Genomic DNA, 23,868 nt, shown 5'->3' with positions numbered 1-23,868 from the left:
GCAGTTCCTCACCTATTTATCAGTGCATTATAAGGCCACTGAAACCTCTGAGGAATGCTTTCAGTTACAACACAAATGTGATTACATATCATAGAAACAGAATGGCTTGAGTTGGAGGGGACCTTAAAGATCACTCAGTGCCAACCCCCCCTGCAGTGACATCTCCCACTAGATCAGGTTGCTCAAAGCCCCATCCAACCTGACCTTGAACATCTCCAGGGACAGGGAAGATTATATATAACATGCCAAGTTGATCAATCATTCAATTTGCTTATTTTAATGTAAAATTCTCTCTGAAACCCTGTTGTAGGTTTCTTGCTCTTTAAAAGATGTGAAGACATAATCTTCTCCCTTGAATTCATTTTTTTGGATCTAGATTTTTCAATTAGAATAGAGATACTGCAAATTTCATGCAAGACCGACAAGCCACCCAGCTGCTTAAACATGAAGTCTGTAGCCTAATCTAATACAGAAACAAACACCATTATGCACGTTTTGTGAAAATCTGAGAGTTAAAAATGCTGTTAAATTACTTGTGGAATTTCAATAAAGCATGAAATAAGGCTGTTATTTTTTAATGATCTGAGGAAAGCTGCATGAGCTCAAATCCTTTAATATTGAATTGTATGCAATCTTTCATTTTGTGCTTAATGTGATACAATTTACAGTATGGTGTTCCAGATCAGGATCAAGGGGGAGACTTTCGGAGATGGGTGATATGAATGCAGATGCTCAATTCCTGTTAACGTTAGGTTTCTTGTTCCCTTTGCTCCTTTAAGTGCATATGTTAAATCAGGTATGAAAGTGATCTATTTGACATGAAGTATAACAATAATGCAAATGTTATTTTTAAAACAGTTGCTTGCAAGTTCATCCTCCTTTGTTCTCTCTGGTCTACTTACAAATAAATACACATAAATACCTATGTATCTGTACATTGTTACAACCATAACTTGACAATGAACATACTTTTGTTAGCTTTCCACTTTGTAGAATTTGATATATACTGCCATGATCTACTAAAAGGATCTGTCTCCAGCTCCTCATACCACTCAACTACATATTCAGTTACTTCTGGTTCAGAGGGTATCCATTCCACAATCATTTCTTCATTTGTTGTAAAGGTCCTCACTGTTTCAATAATCTCAGGAGCTAAAAAATTAACAGAAAATGTCAGCAATTCTATCTTTGTACAACCTGCAGCAAGAAAACAATTCAGTTAAAGCGAGCTGGGGTTGCTTCTTTATAAAGTATGATGTTTAGCTAAGGTTGAACAAAAAGTGACTTTATAGATACATTCACATAAATGTACTCAAAATGTCTTAAAATGAAGCATGTAAGAATTTTAACAATTAAAAGAGGGGGCACAAAAAAAATGAGGTGACAATACCTATAGAGATTTACACATACAGAATCAACAACAAGTCCCTCTTTTTGGATCCAAATTTCACAGTTTGTTGGCTGCAGCTAGTGCAGATAAGGAAACTTTGACTGGGGCATCAAAAGGCAAGAGGAAAACAGTAAAACAAGTAAGCAGCAGCATGAGTGAAAGTGAAAGAAAAGTGAACCATCAGCCTGTCAAACAGAGGTAACAGAAACCTGACTGCAATTCTAGCAAAGCAGAGTGAAAAGAAGACCTAGCAAAGTCAAGGTAAAAAAAACACAGTTAAAAAAAAAAAAATTATGTCACAGCATGGGGAAAAAAAAAAAAAAAAAAAAAGATATATTTCTTGATGAATACAAAAGTGGATAGGGAGGTAGTCAGCAACATCCAGGTCAAGATGACATCACATCTACATATCTAATTTCCTGATTAAACTGGAATTTAATTGAGCAACTCTAGAGGGGCACTTGTACTTTTTTTTCACAAACAGCTGATGTAGAAGTGATTCAACAGTCAAATGCAACTTTTCTCCCATATCATGGGTAGGCAGCAGGATGTGGCAATACAAGGCTAGCGGAGATATCAGAATTAAGCATAAAAGCCAGAGAACATAGCTGCTGTGCTAAAGCAGGGCAGCTTTGTATCCATGTCAGTGGGCAGCATGGGTTACTTTGGGAATATATACAAAATAAGAATAATGACAATGTTTATCTCTGCTTCTGTTAAGGCATCTTATGAACTTCTATCAAACACATCTGTTTAAATGACATTATTAGATGTAGTGCAGTAACCAATTTTATGGTGGTGTAGACAGGTGAGGTATAGTTTGTTGAGAATATAATTTTTATTTGGGAGGTTCAGGATCAAAACAGAAAGTAATGTAACAAATTTTAATAATATATCAGCACATGCTGGTATTTTAACGGTGATAAGTTAAAACAAAAGCCACAACAATAATCTTCTATAAGGAAGCACAATATCTGAGAGAGAAAAAAAAAGTGAGATAATATTGTTCTAGTAAAGAGTAACAGACTATAAAGATCTTTATACATCATATGACTCTCTATATGGTTCTAAGAAAAAAGTCCTTTACACCATTTTGCTTCCACTATAACAGAACTTAAGCAGACATCAAGAAGATAATTTCTTTGTAAAGAGAAAAGTCTATCACGATACTTAGAAATCTTACGTTTTTCATCAGTGGATGGAATCCTCAAAATAGCTGCAGGAGAATTTCCAGCAGAATTATAGGCAGTAACAGATATTATATGTGCCTCTTCATTTAAAGGTAATACAATTTTCTTATTGGTAGTGATGTTTGTCTTTTGAAGTGCAGCATTGTTTTCTGGAAAATACTGTATTTTGTAGCCTAGTATTCTCCCAGGGGGTGGAATGTTGCTTAGCAGCTATTAAAAAAATGTATTAGTAAGTGTTTCACAGTACTATTTGTATTATCAAAACTATATATTGTATTAAAGACCACTGAATCTCTATAAATGAAAAACACATGCTACAAAGATACGGTGGAAGGGATGGGGGGGAATGTCTGAGTTCTTTGAATGAAGACTTATTCTTGAAGACAAGAAAGTCCATTATTTTGCTTCTCAATATGTACTCCTCAGAACATCTCACTACTTCAGAACAGCAGTCTGGGAAACAATTAGATAGCATGTTTTATTTCCAGATTGTTATTAATGTTATTTTAAAATAACATTTCACAATGCTATATTCATCTAAGAAGATATGAGACCATAGAAGAGCGTAACTCTTAAGAGGCTTTTTAGTTCTGATTTAGTTCAGTGAGGTGTTTTTTTCCTGATGACAACAAACCCCCCTGGTGGTTACATGTCCTACAACACTAAAATACTGCAGTTCACCACCAGCTGCAGGATACTAATATGATTATCAATTCATAAAATATATATACCTTCCACATAAGATGTACAGCTCTATTTCCAGCTGGGTGTGAAGATTCAATTATTCTCCACAAATCCACTTTTTCTGAGGGAGCTATTCAAAAACAAACAAAATCTGAAATTTGTTGTTATATTACAAAGATAGCATAATATGGTAAAAAACAATCAAAGAATTTCAAGAATAGTCTGGGAGCAACTTACTAAAAAAAAATCTCCTATTTCTACTGTTGTGCCTTTTTTGCCTAACTAGTACAGCTTTTCTCTTTTTATGCAGCTAGCAACTTCCCTCTTCAAAATACATTTAGATTTCTGACGCCACTTAATACTCACAGAATATTTATTTCATACTTTTTGTTAATTGCTGTATTTCACCAGAGACATTTTACTGACATTAAGGAAAAAAAGAGCAAGTACTATCTTGGATGACTATGGTAAAAACACTGACAATATTATGTAAAATAACATTTTTTTGTTGTTCTTAAAATATATGATAGCCTCTAATAGCTCAGTTCATTTTGGAGTAAACAGTGCTAGAAAGAGGAGCTGAGAAAGTTTCCACGTGTGTATAAATATTTATTCAATAATTTCAAATTTATCAATGTTCTAGTAATTTACTTCTCTATTTTTTAATATTTTTGACATTAAAAAGTTTTCTCTAAATTTATGTACCATCTCTCATGGAATTTTTTCTTGTTTTTTACATATGTTTCCTTCTGGTTTGTTTCGTTAGTTTCTAGAGATGATGTTCTAGTCTTGTCCCCTGGTTTTGACTGGAAGAGAGTTAATTTTCTTAACAAAGGCTTGGATGATGCTGTATTTCACATTTATGATGAAAATAATGTTGCTAACATACCAACATTTTAGTTGTTGCTGTGTAGTGCTTACACAGAGCCAGGGACTTTTCTCTCATGCTGCCCTGCCAGAGAGCAGACTGGGAGTGCGTAAGAAGCTGGGAGGGAACACAGCCAGGAGAGCTGACCCAAATTGATCAAAGAAATATTCCATGCCATATGACAAGGTGCTCAGCAATAAAGGTTGGGGAGAAAGGAAGGAAAGGGGGAACATTTGGAGTGATGGCATTGTCTTCCCAATATCTGTTACACGTTACGAGCCCTGCAGTCCTTCTGAAGGAAAGACTGAACATCTGCCTGTTGATGGAAAGTCATGAATGACTTCCTTGTTTTGCCTGCTTGCATGCAGAGCTTTTGCTTTACCTAGTCTTTGTCTCATGCCACAAGCTTTCCTGCTTTTACCTTTCTGATTCTCCCCTGCATCCCACCAAAGGGTAAGTGGGCAAGCAGCTGTGTGGTGCTTAGCGGCCTACCAGGGTTAAAACACATTATCTTGTTTTACAACTGGTAATTTAATTTCTGATTCATGTCCCTGGACATACTTGCTACACTGCTTTTCCACTACTATCCTGCTTTGCACATGTTCGTTCTCCATGTACACCCTAATTCTTCCTCTCTTCCTATTTACTCATTTTCTTCTTTAGCCCTGTATTGTTTGCATTTAAATTACCTTTCAGACCTCTTCCTCTCATCTGTCTCACAGTTTTCCTTCTTCTGCATTTAAATAAAACACACACTTGTTTTGCTTAAACAACAGAATTATAAATTCAATATATTGAATATGGTGAAAATACAGTTTGCTATTATTAAATCCTAATTCCTCAAAGAATACCCAAAGCAAAGCATACTATATAGTTACCCTACCTTTGTCCTCTGTGCTTGCTGTTTCCTCTCTACACCATTCGCTCCAGAATTTTGATTCAACACCAATACACCGAACGGCAACTGAATACTCCGTGGAGTCCCACAGACCTGTGAGATTAAGTGATACTACTTTCTCTTCAGAAGTTACTGCGACAGTGTCAATTTCCTGAAAGCAGATGCATGAACAAAAATGATTTGCTACAAAATTGAAAATAGACATGATCTGGTTAAAAAAAGGGGGGGGGGGGGGCAGGATGCAGTTTTCACATATTCCATCTCACTCCCGTAAAACTCAAAATCACTTTTTTTTTTAACTTATTTCATTTTTCTCCATAACATCTTCATTCTTCTTGTAAAACTCCAGAATAAGAAATTTCATCCAAAGGTCTGGGCTGACTGACCTTGTGGCTTGAACTGTGTGCAGCTCACAAGCAATGACACAGCAGCTGTGCTGGTACAGGAGGACCTGGATAATGGTAGTTCCCAGGAACAGGGAACTGTAGTTCTCAGCAGCAGGTCTACAGCGTCCTCAGGAGGGGCAGTGGAGGGGCAGGCACCAGTCTATTCTATTTAGTGACCAGCAATAGGACCCAAGGGAATGAAGTCAAGCTGTGACAGACAGGGGAGGTTCAGGCTGGGTATCAGGAAGAGGTTCTTGACTGAGAGGGCTGTCAGACACAGGAATGGGGATGTAGTCATGGCACCAAGCCTGTCAGAGTTTAAGAAACATTTGGACTGTGCTCTTAGTCATATGGTCTGAATTTTTGGGTAGACCTGTGTGGTGCCAGGAGCTGGACTCGGTGATCCGTGTGGGTCCCTTCCAATTTGGGATGTTCTGTGATTCTATGAACTGGGAAGTAACTGAGTACTGAGTACTGCTAAAGCCAATGATCACCATAGGTAATTTGCACCTTGCAGCAGATGCATCCCTGGGGGGAGCAGTGATCACCTGAGCTTGTGAGCCAGGAGGGTATCTATTTCTTCTGTTTTTTCAAGTTACAGAGCCTTCTAGCTCTTAGCCCTGTAACAATGTGGCTGTAGGACACCCTAAAGACCACCAGCATGACATTAAAATAAAAAGATGAATTAGAAAACAAAATTCTGGTACCAAGAAAAAAAAACAAACATGGAAAATGGAGCCTTTAAATGGTGAAGGAAGACAAAAGCATAAGAAATAACTGATGTAATGTCTTCTTGGAAAAGTAAGAACAAGGTGAGTAAATTCCTCTTGTCTTAAAAAGGTCCCATTGAAGAAAATTGTTCCAAAACAAAAAGTGAAAGGAAACATGAAAAGGAAATATATCTGATGTATCAACCCATCTGGACTGACGACACAAAGTAGAAGCAAACAATAGGCACTACAGAAAGATCTAAGTGTTCCTGTACAGAACAAGGGATAGAATTCACTACAGTAACATTAGTGTTTTCTCCTCCAAATTGCGAGAATTAATCAATAAGCTCTCCAATTTCAAACTGAAACATGCTACAATTAATTTTCAAGCTAGCTTAAATTCTACAGTGTCAGCAAAGGTAAGTAAGCTGTGGAATAAGGGAGATTCCTTCTCAGGAGCCAATTAAAACAGTAATGTCAAGTAAGTGTACAATACTGCCAAAAATTTGTGAAAAAAATATTGCCTTCTACTAGCTGAATGAGAAGTGAATCATACTATAACAAAATGCAAGCATCACTCCTTTAAACACCAGAATAAGAAGCATGCTGCTTAATAAAACAACCTCTAACATCTGAAATTTTTAGTCCAACCTGATCACAAGAAACTCATTGTCAGAAATGGAAAAATATTTCTGTGAAAATGAATTCACGGACCTATAACACTGATAGATAACAAGACTCCTTAGACAACCTATAGCAAAAAGAACTTCAAAATTATTATTAATCTCCTGCACAACTTGAAGTAGAACTGCAAATATCCCAGTCCAGCTTTTTGTTACTTGCCAAATGGCTGTGAACAATATTTAATTATAAACTTAGTACATGCAAGCAGAAAAACTGGTAATCATTTTTTCACTCAATAATTACAGTCCACAGCAAAGTATTTATCTTTTTTTTTTTTTGTAAGAAGGCTTAAAAGATTAAGAAAACAGCTCCAACGTTCTTTTCCATACTTATTCCAACAGACAGAAAAAATGGCTCCTATATCTGATTGTTTGATGCTGTCTTCATTGGCCATTACCATTGGATTAACTAGAGACAAAACTATGAATCGTGCTTGCTTAAGATCTACAAAAGTAAATTCACTGAAATTTTTGGCTTTACTGATTACGGCTACTGTTTTGTTTGTTTGTTTCTCTAACACACCTAAGCAAAAAAGCAGATGCAAGTTTTGAAGAAGAAAATATAGGTCGACTGTATCTGATAATGAAAAGTAGACAGGTTATTTCTTACGGAAGCGGTGACAAATAGAATCCCACATGAATGTAAGCATCACAAGGACAGGAGTGTCTAGGCTTTAAAAGGATGAACATCTTGAATAGATCTTTTAAATAAATGTTAGTTTAGTTTCTAACATACCTTAGCCTTTCACAGAAATATTCAGAAGTATGGTACGTACCAAAATAGACATTGACCGGAAGGAGAGAAAATTAATCCTAGATAAGAAAACAATGAACCTAAGATCACCTATATCTGATTATGCTCCACTGAAATGACAAGCTTTTATCATTATATCCAATTACTTCTTCCCTCTTTTACAAATAGCTTTTTATAACATTAAGAAATTAGACACAAACAAGTCCACATTCAGAAGAAAATGTAAGCAGCTTACCGAAGAGTTTGAATACAAGTTTCTATATCGAACCTGGCAATTTAAATATTGTGCACGTACAATATCCTCAGGTATTTTCCAGGTTACTGTAAGCAACTGCTTTATACCTGCAATTTTTTTTATGGAAAGTATTTCAGGAGGTTCAAATTTCTCTAGAATTAAGAAAGAAAAGTATTAACAGGTGAAAAGTATTCTGAATACAAGTTCAGAATTGGTCTACATGCATTCCAAGAAGTTTAACTACTATCCCAGTAAAGTACGTTCCAGCAGAGAATTCACATGATGATATTCACCTATGATATTCCCATATTGATTTCACATATTCACATACAGAATTCACATATGATTCTATAGACTTAACTCCACATATGGTAAGTAATCTATAAGGGAGATTGCACACAACTCATTTCATGCTGACAAATGCACTCTCAAATAGATGCTCAGATTTCTTCTGTCTGTATCAGTGCTGAAGTACACTACCAGAGTCTCCTCTCAAAGACAACAGCAGGGAGAAGAAAAGAAGTGGGGCTGGCATGCTAAGGTCAAGCCCTAATTACAGATGAGGGAAGAGTTCAGTTGAAAAGGATTTGAAGGTGACAGTAATGTGAAGGAGACAATGGGAAAAGGATAGATTAGCTGTGAGAAAATAGATGGCTGGTACAGAGGATATGGAAAGTGACAAGGAACCACAGTAGGCTTGAACACAAGGAATAAAGGAACACAGGGCTGGAGAGCTGACAGAGTGCTGCACCAAAAATACACAATTAAAAGCGTTATACTGGCTTCCTTTGAAAGAGCACTACTAACCCTTTTCAGCTCTTTGCAATGATTCTAGGATAACTGGCTCTTATTTACACTTCTTTAATATAGTTAGAACTTGTGCTTCATACAACTTCTTGTGTGGTACACACAGCTGTTTCGTGGATACCTGTAAAGCACTGAGGAGCTGAATGTAACATACAGGGTCCAAGCAGAAGCATAGTACTGTTACTGTGCTTATATTATACACAGTACAGCTCAGGAAAAGCCTTCTAGCTGGGAGTCAGCCTAGCTTCACCCTTGATACCAATGACTCACATGAGCCAGCAAATCCAGTGCAACTCCACAACCTGCCACATGCATCAGGAAAAGAAAGATTTTAGAGGGATGTGCATTGTTGCAGGAAAGAGTGACAATGCTGACCTTACCCATCTGATATCAAAATCTTGATTAACTCCACCAAAATGAATAGAAGAAAATACAGCAAAGCACAGAGGGAAAAGAGATAAACAAAATAGTACCATTGCTTCCAGGAATTACAGAATAGAATCATAGGTGATTTATTTATTTTTCCTAACCAGAAAGTAGAACAGCAGAATAAATGATGGGCAGACCTGCAAATAGGATATGATTCATTTACAGCCAAATACTGCACTGACATCTAGTACCACTCAAAAATACACAAAGTCCAAATACCACTTATTTGATAAAGAATTTTAGTATAAAGCCTTTACTTGTTAATTAAAAAACTTTGTAATTTACAATGGCTACTGCAGACATTAGCTAAAACACTGTTGAGGTACCTACTCCATGACTACAACTGTATCATCTTGATCACCTCTTTGTAAGTCCAAGTAACTGCTGAAAATTGCTGCCTGTTCCAAGCATTTCAAAGAATCCTACACATTAAATGCAAACAGTTAAAATATAATGGGAGATTTGCTTCACTAAACTGGAAGCACCCAGATATTAACAAAATAAAAACTGGGAGGAATAAAACATTTTATGTACTTCATAATGCACTTAATTTCAGAAACTTTGTAATTTTATGGTTTATTTTTTTAGGTAGTCCTGGGTGGAGCCAGGAGCTGGACTTGATTCATGTGGGTGTCTTCCAACCACAGATATTCTATGATTCTATGAATTTTAACTAGCAATTAAAATGAGATGGTACTTCAAAAGCAAATCAATTCAAAAACAAATGAAACCTAAATAATTGTTTCAAAACTTACATTGAAAAAAATATTTTCATTCTACAAAAACTAACTTTATGTACAGAATTTGTCCCAGAGACCTCTAGGCCGTATTTTAGAGAAAGGGAAAAAGAATTAGGAAGGTACCATCAGTTCAACATAACCTGTGTTGTTATCTTTACTTAATGCTTTTTTAATTACCTATGTTTTCCATAGCTATAGGAACACACTCTGATGAAGCTTCACCCAAAACATTTTGAGCTTTCACTTGAAAACAAAAAGAATTACTAAACGGAGTATTTGGGTGACGAAATGAGCATGACTCGGTTTTGCTTCGGCAGCTGGAGAGCTCTGAGTCCGGCAATTTATTCTTACTAAAAATTAAAAGAGAAAAATAGCAGGAGTTAGCCATTAGAATATTTTCTCAGAATAACTCTGATTATTAGATTAGGATTTAATTATTATATGTTTTTGAGGCTGCAGGACTTTTTTTTAAATATTAAAAGTCTCCTTAGGTAATACATGTGTGCAAACAAATGCTCTTTCCTAACTGCACTGCTCCTGCATTCATTCTATAAAAACTAAACCCAATAAATAATGCATATGTATAGCCCACAAGGACACAGCTTTAATTGCCATTAGTAAGATAAATTCCAGCAAGCAGTAATGAAAAGTCAAAATGACTTAATGGGAGATTCATAAGTTATTATTATTTTAGATTAAAATCAAAGAGCAGTGAAATAATCAAGTCACTCCACACAAGACCTCCTTTAATAATATATATGTAGATACAGCTAGAAAGACATGCCTCATGACACAGCTATGAGATAGCATGCTATGAGAAACGCTGCTGGCTGGAGACGAGCCATGGGTGACACTTGGTTGGGCCTCAGGGAGGGAAGACTGAAGAAAAGAGGGAAGGGGCAGGGGGTAAATGAACAAAACCAAAAACTGTTGTGCAATAGCATCTGGGAGAGAGGAATGAGAAATGTGAGAGAACCAGAGAACCAGCCCTGCAGACCCCAGGTCAGCGCAGCAGGAGGGCAGGAGGAGCTCCAGGCAGGCAGCAGCAGTTCCCCTGCGGCCTGTGGAGAGGCCCCTGGTGGAGCAGGCTGTCCCCCTGCAGCCCATGGGTCCCACACGGAGCAGATCTCCACGCTGCAGCCCGTGGAGGAGCCCCCGGTGGAGCAGGTGGATGTGGCCTGGAGGAGGCTGCGGCCCATGGAGAGCCCCCGCAGGAGCAGGCCCCGGGCCGGAGCTGCAGCCCGTGGAGAGGAGCCCACGCAGGAACAGGGGTCTGGGGGGAGCTGCCACCCGTGGGGGACCCGCGCTGGAGCAGTTTGCTCCTGGGGGATGGAATCTGTGGCACAGAGCCGTGTGGGAGCAGTTGTTGAAGAGCTGCTGCCTGTGGGCAGCCCCTGCAGGCTCAGTTCGGGAAAGACGGCATCCCATGGGAGGGACCCCACGGGGAGCAAGGGCAGGGAGTGACCGTGAAGGACCTGTGGAATCAAAGCATCAGGGGCTGACCACAGCCCTCATTCCCTGTTGCTCTGTGCTGCTTGGAGGGGAGGAGGTGGAAAAGGGTGTATGGGGAAAGGAGTTTATGATTTACTTTTATTTTCTCACTGCTTCCTCTAGCTTGTTAGTAATAGGTAATAAATCAGTCTCCCTGTGCTGAGTCTGTTTTGCCCATGATGACGATTGTTGAGTTATCTCCCTGTCCTTATCTCAACCCTTGATCCACGTTTCATCATATTTTCTCTCCTTTTCCACTTGAGGAGGGGGAGTGAGAGAGCAGTTTTAGTGGAGTTCAGCTGCCCAGCTGGGTAAAACCACCACAGTAGTCATATAGTAAAACAAACAGTGAAATAGATCTAGATTAAAATTAATGGTTAGATTTTTACTGGAAATAGATCTGCAATTCAGTGTGCGGTTGAAGAAAAAATTGTGGCAGTACAGGAAGGAACAGTATCAATACTTATTTTCAACAGCTGGCATAGTTTATTGTTTCACTTGTTCAACTGTTACAAAACATAGAAACACTACAAGCAGTAAGTTCTACCTAACGAAGGTGGACTAAACTAGAAGGTGTCAAGCCTAAACTAGAGATAAAACTAAAGATATTTTCCTGTCCTTCCATTTACATAAAAAAGATGTAATATGCTAATATAATTTACAATAAGAAAGTATTTCCTTTGGAGTCTACATTCCTTCCATTTCTCAAGGACACCTTAGGCATTTTAGAAAACTATTCATGCAAACTTATCTATAGCCTCAAGCAGCAGTATTATAAAAAACACATTGACAAGTATATTTGATAAAATCTGTGCTGTCACTTTCAAAACTGTATCTGAGATTTGCCTAGAGACAGTGATTTCACTATTTTCACTTATGAAAAGTAAGCTCTTGAGCAAAATCTAAAATTTAACTAAAATTGACAGAATCAAATAACTCTTCTCCTATAATGGGGTTGTGAAGATACTAAAAAGCACAAGACTGCATAACTTGTATTTGTAAATGCAAATCCCCAGATACGAGCAAACCAAAAAGGACAACTCTTGATTCTTTCACTGAGACAGTATGACTCCAAAGACTACTAGGTTAAAGCTTAATGCTGTCAAGGACCATTACTGTTGCTTGTCATTATACTTGCACGGTTCTGATTTTTTTCCCTACCCTAAAACAACCTTCAGAAGAGAGGTCTGGTTGTCAATCACTGTATTTTAGGGTAGTATACTACACAAAATGCTTCGAATAAGAAAAGCACCTTGAAAACTTATGTAAAATAAATAAATCCTAAAATATCCCTACGTGCAACACCTTAGTACAAACTGTTGTATATGTTATCACTAGACAGAACAACAAGGGCTTTAATGGTTTTAAGGGAGAATTGTTTGAATGTCGGGGAAGAAGGCATCTTTCCCCATTCAAAACAAGGACTGTTAGTAAGTTTCTCGGTTACAGTCCAACTAAGTGCCTCCATTCTGACTCAGCAGTAGAATATCCTAAAAGATCATATTTGTACCTAGGCTTACCCAGTTTGACCTAATTAATAATGGTACTTCAAGGAAACAAGGGAATGTCAATTCCAACAAATATTTTTGTACTGAGTATTGAATTAAAATGCTATGTTTATACAGAGCACTAGAACAGTATCAGGTTGTAACTTTTTTTAACCGTTATCAATCCAAAATTAATTGTGCTTACTGAGAAATGCCATGACACTGAACTACATGATGCTTCTAGGTTTACTTGAAACAGAAGCGAGGATATGACAGGGAGGGAGCTAGCAGTCTTACCCCAGCACCCCAGTTCCTGATACATCCAATACTTACATTTTTCTGTAAAGAGTATAGATCGTCGTAAGATTTGTTTCTCTTCCCGAAGTCCAGTTGCAGGTAAGTTCAACGTTAAGGTAATAAATGCAAGAAATATTTCCTGGTGTGTCTGGTGGAACTACAATGAACAAGGAGGAAAACAACTTTTATATAAAACTTACTGTGTTAATCAGAAGGCCAACCTTCACTATGTGGCTTCCACAGAATTCCATTTTTTTCTTATTGCCCTCAAAACTCTTCAGAAAACCAAAACCATTCCTTCTTTCCCCAGGGAAGCAGGGAGACTGGCTCCAACTAATTCTCAGAAGTACTTAACTGAATGGGCCTGGAGGTATTTTTATAGCAACTCATTAAACATCTTATATCAAACCAAAATATATTTTGTCTTGAATATCTAAGTATACTCCCTGTAAAGTGTCTGTAGCTAAACACCAGTCCAGCCAGCAGCAAGAAAACAAAGAAACAGCAAAAATGTACAAGCATTTTCTGAAAGATAAAGCTTCTCTTAGTTCCTTCCCAGGATACCTAGCCACATACCTTATTAAAATTGCTAAAAGCTGAGAAGCCTGCATGGCCTCAGACTGCACAAGACAACTTCCTGGGAAATGTGTGTATGTGACCCTGAAGCAACCACTAATTTCACTTATAAGCAAGATGGCACAAAGGAAACAACACATAAAAATGTAACACCCTCAAAGATACCTGCATTAAACAGACTTCTTCACTCACTAGAAGAAATGGGAGTTGAAAGGAAGAGAACTGCTCCTATTGAAATAAACTGATTGAAGAAGCCATTTCTGTAAAATAATACTTTTCTGTTCTACCTAGCACATTTCTTAAAAAGATCTTCCTTGTGCTGACAAGCTTACAGCACACTTCACTTTGCAAACAGGCAATATTTTCTGCCCTTCTTTATTCTGGGGGTTTATTTCTCTGCATTTACTTTCTTACTAGAATGGGATCCCCATGCAGGCATTTGTATAACCTGGACTTAACCTGCTCAATAAAATAGAAAAGTAGTATTTACATTTATCCTGCAACTTTCTCCAGATGAGACTATGATTATAATTTTTCTGGAACAGAGGATTAGAAAGGAAATCATCCCTTGAGAACGCTTAAGTTGGCTAGGCTAGACATGAGAAATAACCAAAAATAAGGATCTAGTAGTCTGTGAACTCAACCGAAAACGTCCACTGCTTTAGCTGGTCAAGTCAGGGTCAGAGAGGTTATGGACTAGCATCAATAAGGATTGTCAGAAATTTCATGCTTTAGTTTAGGAAAAAAAAAGAAGATACTTGAATACAGGTCATGTAGTGCCCCAAGCTAAAAAACAAGCAAATAAACAAAACTAGTTATAAACAAAAAAGATTTGACATTAAGTTACTACAATATATTAAAAATTTTGTCCCATATTTCTACTTACAGCCAGACTTAACTTCAGTGTGAACCAAAAGTTGTTCTTTGCCTAAGTACTTGATGAAACATTTCACATGTGCTTTGTTGTGAGTGAAATTGTGGATGATTACACTAGATACAGTCTCATTCACAATGTTATAATTTTCCTGAGCAATCAATTCATGATTCAATTTCCAGATGATGTGGCTTGCATTTCTTTGAGGCGTATAGTGTTTTCCAAGAACACAAAAAAGCTTCAGGGTGGATCCTCTTTCAATTTCAGGAGATGAAGGAAAAATGTCAGCATCTCTGATAGAGTTTTCATCTAAAAGCAAAATTAAATACATCACATTTTCTAGACTCTTTCAAAATATCTGTGAAAAAAATGCTACCTTATTTTACCATCAATATGTATGTCTACACATCATTTAATTAGATTTTTTTTCAAATGGAGTTCAAATGCAATTGTCAGATAAACCCTTGAATCAGATTTTGCTGTTTGTAAACTCAGTTTTTACAAATTACTATCTTAATACGGGTATTGTATAAGAATTACGTTTCCATACTTTCCCAGACAGAGTGGAGAAATTTCAACTCATATGTTCTTTAACAGGAGTAAATGAAGAAAGGAGGCTGTTGCCATTTAAATGTTTTTTCTTAAAAAAAAAAAAACAAACATTCCTATGTATAAAAAGTATGCCTGCAATTTCATTATATCATTACTAATGAGTATGTCAGAAAGTACATCAAACTTAAGTTTAAAATCTATAAGCAGGCTGCAGTATATTTCAATGTTTAATAGGATTTTACCACCCTTCACAGAATTTTAAATCACAAACACAGTATAGGAATTGTATGCAAAATGTACATAAAAGGAAAACACAGAAGGAGGGTGAATGAATGAACTCAAAGTTCTCAAAGAGAATTCAAAGAGTGTAAGAATCACCCAAAGGATCCTGCAAAGAGCTATTTTATATATTTTACTGTTGCTACTTATTTCTTGGAGCCAAATTGCATAAATAAATCTGTTAAAACTAAAAAAACATATTTCAAAGAAAAAAAAAAAAAAAAAAACACATTTCAGAGATAATAAATATTAATTTGTTCCATTTACAGATCTCCAAAGTTAACAGTCTTGACAACCCAACAAGAATTGAACTATGTATGGTATGGCTTTCTGGTGCAGTCTCCTCCTATATCCTGTGCAGCAGAGAAAGTTACCCAGGTAAGCTTTAAAATACTATTTTTTAAAAGCACAAAATAAGACAAATCCAGGCTGCAACAATCATAACTTACACCTTTCGGAAAATTTTCTTATGGCAAGACAAATGCTAATAGTAAAGAAACACACCTGCTATAGAACTTCCACAGAGCAAGATGAACATCCAAATCCAACAACTGGACATTTCCTTTTCATAAACTATGGGCAGGAAACACTGTCAAAAAAATAAGAAATATATACATAAAAATGATATACTTCAAGGAAATGTGTCCCTGTAACTTTAACACTTTGCAAACATTTGTATAAGAGTTAATGACGACTCGCTCGGATTCAGGTTTGCTTTATCTGAGTGTTAGTTTCCTGCAAAATAAGAGAAGTTTGATGCAGTTTTCCTAAGGTAAGTGTTTGGGTCTTCCGTGAAGAAGAGAGAGGTAAGCACACCTGAAATCCTTCTGGGGGTGATTCAGCCTGCCTTCCAATGGCAGTGTAGAGAATGGTTGACCAATGCCTTTCTATCTATTTGAAATTCAGCCTGTCTAGCTATCTTCTGCAGAGAGACATTTAGCAAAGCTAACTCTTTTTAAATGTCTACAAGAAAACTACATTCCATTCAAAAATAAAGGAAAATCCTAATGGTCAGATGATTCCAAAAAAGGCTTTACCATCTTCATAGGAACATGCACCAAAGATTACCATCCCTTTGTGGTAAACAGTGATGCAGTCGGTACTTTATGAGCTAACTTTATGAAACTAACACTTCAAAGATGATTAGTGGTATCAACAAAACTTAGCAAAATAATCAAGAGCCATACAAGATGTGCCTAATCAAAGCTATGACAGAGTAGGAAGGGTAAGCCCAAGAGAAATCAACTTTATGCAATAATGGTTTACAGATGCTGCACTCGCGTAAGTGCTTTTTTTCTGCTTCAAGAAGCACATCTTATTAGGTAATTAAATAAAATGTTTTGTAGCAGCTTCATGAATATGGCTTTAACCTTGGAGGAAATGCTCGTTCATGAGAACACCAAATCCTGTGTGTGGCATGCGAAGATAAGCATGTATAACTGTTCACAGGAAAGAGCTTATGGCATTTAGCGTAATAAAACTCTATTATTCTTTTTTTGTAGTCTTAGCTACTAGCAACCTGCGACAAAAGCTCAACTGGATCTGTACAGATCATGTCCAGAAGTTTTGTGATAAAAATGAAAAGACAGTATGAGCAAAAGGACCAACTTGGTAAAAACATAAAGCCATTCAGAAGGTTCAAAAACTCTTGCAAGGAGGTGCAGAACAATCTGACATATTAAAAAAAATGGGGAAAAAAGAAAAAGCTTCATAAGTCTGTCACACACCTCCCACTCTAAAAAACTATTTTCTTTCCTTAAAACTTCACAGAACCCTAATGGTTTCTGCTGAAATTTTGCATGCTGGTTCTCTATTTTTGGAGAGACGAGACAGAAGAAGCGGCATTTCAGCCAAAAGAATTCAGCTATTTCCAATAGTAAGGAAAACACTTTTTGACCAGTCTTTTGACTTGCTCCAGCAATCCCATACTTTTTTTTTAGCAAGGAAACAGAACAAAAAAGCATAGGAAAGTCAAAACCATTTCTGAGTTATGCTTGTGCCAAAAACATCCCCACCACCGCATACTCCACTACAGTGGAGGGCAGCACTAAGATGCCCAGGCATGGCAAATCCAGCTAAAAGTCTAGTTATAAGCCTTCAGAAAACTCTGGTTCCATGTGCTCACCCAAAAACCTTAAACAAAGATCAAATATCCCATCCATTCTCAGTGATCTCCTTGTCCTCTACCCTCACCAGCTTTTCTCTGTTTTCCTAGTGGTTTCTACACAGTCATTTCCCCTTAGTAAAAGAAAAAATATATATATATGTATATACATGTATATATATACACACTTGTTTTTTATAAGGTAGCAAAGATGACCTACTATATGACCTGAAGAGCATCTGATTTGCTTAAATAGAGAACTGCATGGAGCCTAGGGAGAGAGACCTCCATGGCATTTCTTCCTATTTCTTCTTCTGTAAATTTTGTTCAGTCCTGATGCTACCTTGCACCTTCTCCCGCCTTCTCCAGTACCATTGGCAGCCAGTTATTCGACATGGAAGTCGCTAACTACTACATGGCAGAAACCAGAGTGACTCAGCAGGTTACATCTCTCTTCCCATCTTATGTGGCAATCATACATGACTAAATAGGTCTTTAGCTGTTAAGTCATTTAAGAAATTGCACACGTAAAAGTGTTAAAAGAACGGTCTGGTGAGGGAAAAGTCACACCATAAATTCAGAAGTGCTAGAGTCCTGTACCTGGGGAGCAGCAACCCCAGGCACCCACCTGGGCTGGGGGCCTCCCAGCTGGAAAGCAGCTCTGTAGGAAAGGACCTGGGGGTCCTGGTGGACACCAAGCTGAACATGAGCCAGCAAGATATCACAAAGAAGGTTGATGGCAACTTGGCTCTCATTAGGCAAAGTATTGCCAACAGGTCAAGGGAGGTGATCCCTCCACTCTGTTCAGCACTGGGCAGCCACCCCAGAGGAGTACTGTGTCCAGTTCTGTGCTCCCCAGTGCAAGGGAAACACAGGAATACTGGAAGGGGTGTAACAAAAGGCCATGAAGATGAAGAGACTGAGCATCTCTTTTACAGCTGGGACTGCTTAGCTTGGAAAAGAGGAGGCTCAGAGGGATCTCGTCAATATACATAAACACTTGAAGGGAGGATGCAAAGAGAACAGGTCCAGACTCTTTTCAGTGGTGCCCAGTGCCAGGACAAGAGGCAATGGGCACAAACTTTAATACAATAGGTTCCTTCCAAACATCAGGCAGCACTTTCTCCCACACTGTGTGGGTGAGGGAACCCTGGCACAGGCTGCCCAGACAGACTGTGGGGTCTCCTCCTTGGAGATCTCCAAAAGCCACCAGGACATGGTCCCGGGCAGCCTGCTCTGGGTGTCCCTGCTTGGGCAGGGGTTGGGCCAGATGGGGCAGAGGTTCCTGCCAGCCTCAGCCCTTCTGGGATTCTGTGAAAGATGCCTAGAAAAGCTAAAATCAGTTAAGCAAACAAATTGCATGAGCAGAACCATTTTCTTCAACAAGAGCTATTCAAAAACTCAATCAAAACAAGATTTCTGGCAGGAAGGGGAAATGACAATGAAGATATTAAAAAAAGGTAGTATTATTGATGAAAAAAGGCTGTCTCAACACCAAAACAACTGGTCTTCCATTTTTCATTTTGAAATTTAAGTTATTTGGAATTATTATGGCTTAAAAATGTAAGTAAGTCAGGTGAAAAAATGACCCTAACCAACTTCTCATTACATTTTCTATGTAGAGCTGTTTCTCAATCAACTTTCCTCCCTCTCTTTCCCATTTTTCAGGATGGGAAAAGTTTCTTCCACTCAAACCTAATTCTAAGATTATTTTTAACCACACAAACACATACTTCTGTATGCAACGTAGCTGTTGCGCCATGCATAAAGAACTTGGTACATTTATAAGTGGAACCCGCAGTATTTCTTTAGCCTACATAAAACGTAAGCCCAGTAATCTGCAAGAATTTCTAACGTTTTTGTTGGAACCTAACAGGGTGTCCTTTCCCACTAGGTATAAATACAGTACTCTCAGCAACTGACAACAAAAACTGAACAGTGATTGTAGTCTTTTAGTCAGTCTTTGCATGGTAGAGCTCCTGCAAGTGCTGCTAAAGAGACAGACTTTGCTCTATCAGCCAATGCTGACTGCCAGGAGCCTTACTGTGAGCTACCCCAGTGAATTTCTTTGGAATTCATACAGAAAAAGAAACAGATTCATTTGGAAAAGGTGTATGCATAAGTGCCCTGAACTCTACTGTTCAAATCTATTAGTGTTTATAGAAATCCTGGAGGGAAGGAGGGCATTTTGTGGCAAGTAAACCTAATGTGAACTTCAGTCTTGTACCTAGAAAACAGGCTGCAGAAGCATCAGCTTCTGGGACCAGTTCCAAGGATGAGTACCTGTGGGTATCAGAAAAGCATAGATGTCTCTACACAGGTCAGAGCAGAGAATGACATGCAAGCATGCTGGAGGAAGCAGCAGAAGTGAGGGAGGGTTCATTTCCTCTGAATTCTCTAATCCCTATAAATCATACCTTGGCAGGCCCATTCAAATGGCAAACACTGTAGTAAATGATCCTGAGCACACTGGTTTTGTAACCTGAAGTACTCAACTGAGCTAAAAATAGTTAGCTGAACCTTAGTCCAGGAAAAATAAAGCTTACAACATTTAAATAAAATCTCACTTGAACAGGAATTAAGCACATTTTCTGATGAAAAACAAACCTATTTAAATTTGAAATTATGGCAACTTGCCTTAAAACCCAAGGCTATCATCACCATGAAAATTACTACTTATTACTAAAATAAACTCAGAGCATTATTCAAACAACACAGATTTATTGAGAAAATAGAAACCAGTAAGTTTCCAGAGACATCTGAAGAAGCAACATGGAGAAGAGCCTCCTGAAGCTCAGTGCCAACTTCTGACCGCAGGAACTTGTTCTACATATGTCATAGTGGGAAAAAAAAAAAAAAAAAAAAAAGAATAGAAACAAAGGCTGTAATCATTAAGTTCAATGACTTAATTTACAAACTGCAAGTTAACTAGAAACTGAAAAAGCAGGAAAGAAATTCTCTCTCCTCTTTCAGCCTCTAAATAATAATAATAAAAAACAAAAAAGCACGACAGGATAAGATAGGTTTGTTCTAAAATCCTGAAGGACATAGTGACAAGGAAAGGTCAGTTCAGCTAAAAACTACTGATTTATTTTGTTTACCACACATTGAAGTTACAGATGCAAAACTTGTCATGATAAACCATTTCCTTTTCTATGGGACATTATTTAGCAGTGTATTAGATATTAACACATTCTGATATAAAATGCTATATGCTACCTTTAAATTCCAAATTTCACCTAAATACAGCTTGATACTAATAATAATGAAAAAAACTTATCTGTCTAGTAAGTAGAACACAATTCACTGTTCTCTAAACAAATAGAAATATAACAGATAGGCCTTTAAATATATCTTTAGGTACAGATGCCAAGCTAAATAAAACAGCTGCAGAACAAATATCTGTTTGTCAATATATTAATATATGAAACTTCATAATAAAGACTTTAATTTAGGGGAAAAGCTTAAAGCTACAAACACAAAACAAGATTTAATTTCTTTATTTTACGTATAAGGTCACTTTTTTTATTACATTTTAAGTACATAATCCTATCTGATTTGATTGATAATGCTTAGAAAAAGAAAGGCTCAATGCTACAAGAACTGAATGTTGGCAACTACTAGAGAGACAGCTGCAGATCTAGTAGCTACACAGTCATTCCTTGTTTTTGTTTTACCCGTGAGAAAGAAGAAACAGTCAAGCAAGGGCTTAAATAGGATTCATGCACAGGTCTGATCCTGGGCTTTTCTTCTTAGCATGCATTTTTTGGGAACCACAAATGTTAGAGTATACTTTGAAACATAATTTTGTGTCACACCTTGGTAAGACATTATTAGATAGGGTGGTTACCTCTGTGCCCCTTCCTTGAGGAAAGAGGGATGACCCAAAGAAAAACGGAGAACAAGACAGACTGAGATGCCTGTGCCATAGTAGGCAACCAGATGAGAAATCTGGATGGTCCCTGCAGAAGGACCCATGCACTGTGCTTTAAAGGAAGGTATAACTCTCATTAAGAAATGTTTGTGTTCTCTTTCCTGCCTAATCCAGGATCAAAACTCTTCCTTACCTCCCAAATCTGGCAATTGTTTTAACCTCAAATTCATAAAGAATATGCTCCTGTCAGAAAATAAGGGAGAAGATTTCCTGTACTTCTTCAGAGCACTTGTTCACCTGTCCAGCTTCGCCTCAAACTACAATCAGTTCTAGATGCACCAGAGTAAAAACCACATCCGCATAAGTAATGTCAGCAACTGTTTTGACAAAATTTTCCTGGAACATTCAGAGGATCAGCTACAGCCCCAAGTTGCAGATCCTTCCACAGTGTTGCTGGTGTTCCCACAATAGGGGTAACAATGCAGGTAATCCTGGTCTCCCAAACACAAGAATCAAAGGAAACAAAATGAACACAAAATACCGTGTACCAGTAAGAAAAGATGACTATGACCATGCACTTTACAGGCCCACATACTACAGCCATTCTGAAAAAGAAACTTAATCATATATTCTGGAACACATTAAAAACCCATCTTACTGACACAGCTGATAATGAGTTTTACGCTTATACAACTATTGTAATACTGACTCCTGGTTTTAGTAGTTAATTGGTAATACTGGCAATAACTATGAGTTATTTTGTCTCATATCTTTCTCAGTGATTAAGAAGATTATTCTGCATGGCCTGAATATCCTTCTGCTTCAATATATGCAAACACCTAGATGTACTCATCTCAAGTTTATACAAACGTAAGTATGACACTAAGTCCTCTTCAGAAGGTTTCAAAATCAATTTCCTTTGATTATTTTTTTATTTTCTCTTTTGTAGGTTTGCCATTGCTTCCTAATGTGTGGACACAATCTCAGAATAGTTAGCGCTGGACTTACAGGAATGGGCTACAGCTCACTGCATTAATGCAGTTAGTGTATAATGTTACAGGGAAGCCTCTACACAGCCCACCTTCACTAATTTCTTCATTTTTCACTGCAAAATGCCAGACAGATGCCTTCCTCACTTAGGAGGTTAAAGGAACTTAAGATCACTACCAGGACTCCTACCTGCTAATTCCTGCTACTGTATGTCTAAGCACAGCATCAGCCCTTTTCCCCCAACTGAGGAGGCAGTCTTTCCAAGACAGTTTTTTGTCCTGTTGAGTATGGCCTGCATTCTTTCTAAATTCTATTCTATTCCAGATGTATTTATCTCATTATAAGCCTGCATGAGACAACTGAATGGTGACCGTTTCACCCTGTTAATACTGATCATCTCAGAGGTTGCATGTCCGGTCTTCCATTTACTGCCCATGGCGTAAACTTATACTAGCAGTATTTTTACATCTCAGTCAAAACCACTGGCTGAAACAGAACTGTGGGGTGAAACTAATTGTAATGGGACCTACCAAAAACAGATTTTGAGATCTGCCAGCATGACATTTTTTAATTAAAAAATGTTCCCTACAAGGCTCAAATCATGCAAATAAATAAATAAATAGATAAATAGATACCAGATCCACATCATCACTGCATATAAATCAACACCATGATGTTCAATACTTTATGATACGAACATAGAGGGTTTTTTCTCCTCTTCCCCCGCCCCCCTCCCCCTTTTGAAGTCTGTTGTTAGTGGTTAGTCTCTGACAGAGGGACCGAAACTGACCACTCCATTCTTTTGCCTGATGCACGAAGCTTTCTTCGAGCATCAAACCACCTTTTTGCCTACAGTCTCAGTTCTCAGAGATAAAAACTTCGGTTTCAACTGTTTTAGATGCCCATCCTCAAAGGGCAGCCCTCACACAGCCCGGTGAAGATGCGAAGCCCCATGCAGCCTCCCCAGCTTAAGCACAAGCGCGTGGAGGTGATACCTGTGCCAGAAGCGTAACGCACAGCTATAACTTCACTTCCCACGAGGCAGAAACTGTGCACGCATAGGAGAGGCATGGGGCTGCAGTATTTAATCCGATATGCCTCTCTGGTGAAAAACCGAGCACAAACGCACAACTTGAGCAGCCAACAGCTGGCAAGGAGCTTACGCTACCTTTGACAGCTCGCAGAAACAACCTACCGCCAAGCACGCAAACTCTTCCCAAAAGACACCAACCAGCACGAGCTGACAAGCCGGGAAATTTCAGTCCTTGCCGCCGCGTGGGCTCCAAAGCGACCAGGACCGCGTCGAAGCCCTCCTCGTGAGCGGTTCCACCGCGGCCGCAGACAGTGCCGGGGCTGCCCCGGCCCGAGCCTCCCCGCGAGGAAGAGGGGCACGGCCGCAGGGACGCGGCACAATAGGAAGTCGGCGGGCGCGGTGCGAGCAACGCTGTATTTTTTTCCTGTAAAAAAAAAAAAGAAAAAAGCCGCGTCCCGGCGCCGGCCGCGGGGCTGCCGGGGAGCGGCGTCGAGCCCCAGCCGGTGCGAGGAGCCCGCCCGGCACCCGGCGCCCGCC

The 23,868-nt window shown here is 38.4% G+C and overlaps 1 protein-coding gene across 2 annotated transcripts in view; it reads right to left on the bottom strand.

The window, feature by feature from the left end:
* The window catches only part of IL31RA (interleukin 31 receptor A), a 34,695-nt gene extending 11,091 nt beyond the window's left edge, over nucleotides 1–23,604 (bottom strand). Inside the window, exons 1-10 of one of the 2 annotated variants that reach the window (XM_035309966.1) lie at nucleotides 23,530–23,604; nucleotides 15,835–15,919; nucleotides 14,512–14,808; nucleotides 13,086–13,206; nucleotides 9,952–10,124; nucleotides 7,799–7,950; nucleotides 5,016–5,181; nucleotides 3,312–3,394; nucleotides 2,574–2,790; nucleotides 970–1,152 (exon numbers count right to left, since the gene is read on the bottom strand). In XM_035309966.1, the coding sequence (XP_035165857.1) occupies nucleotides 970–1,152; nucleotides 2,574–2,790; nucleotides 3,312–3,394; nucleotides 5,016–5,181; nucleotides 7,799–7,950; nucleotides 9,952–10,124; nucleotides 13,086–13,206; nucleotides 14,512–14,808; nucleotides 15,835–15,889 (1,447 nt within the window). In that variant the 5' untranslated portion in view covers nucleotides 15,890–15,919; nucleotides 23,530–23,604. The other variant, XM_035309965.1, reaches the window with a different exon arrangement.
* Nucleotides 23,605–23,868: the final 264 nt, after the last annotated feature.

The sequence above is a fragment of the Oxyura jamaicensis genome, chromosome Z (assembly GCF_011077185.1).
Source record: "Oxyura jamaicensis isolate SHBP4307 breed ruddy duck chromosome Z, BPBGC_Ojam_1.0, whole genome shotgun sequence".
NCBI classification, from domain to species: Eukaryota; Metazoa; Chordata; class Aves; order Anseriformes; family Anatidae; genus Oxyura; species Oxyura jamaicensis.
Note: the sequence above shows the minus strand (reverse complement) of the source record. Positions and strands in the feature narration are given on the sequence as shown.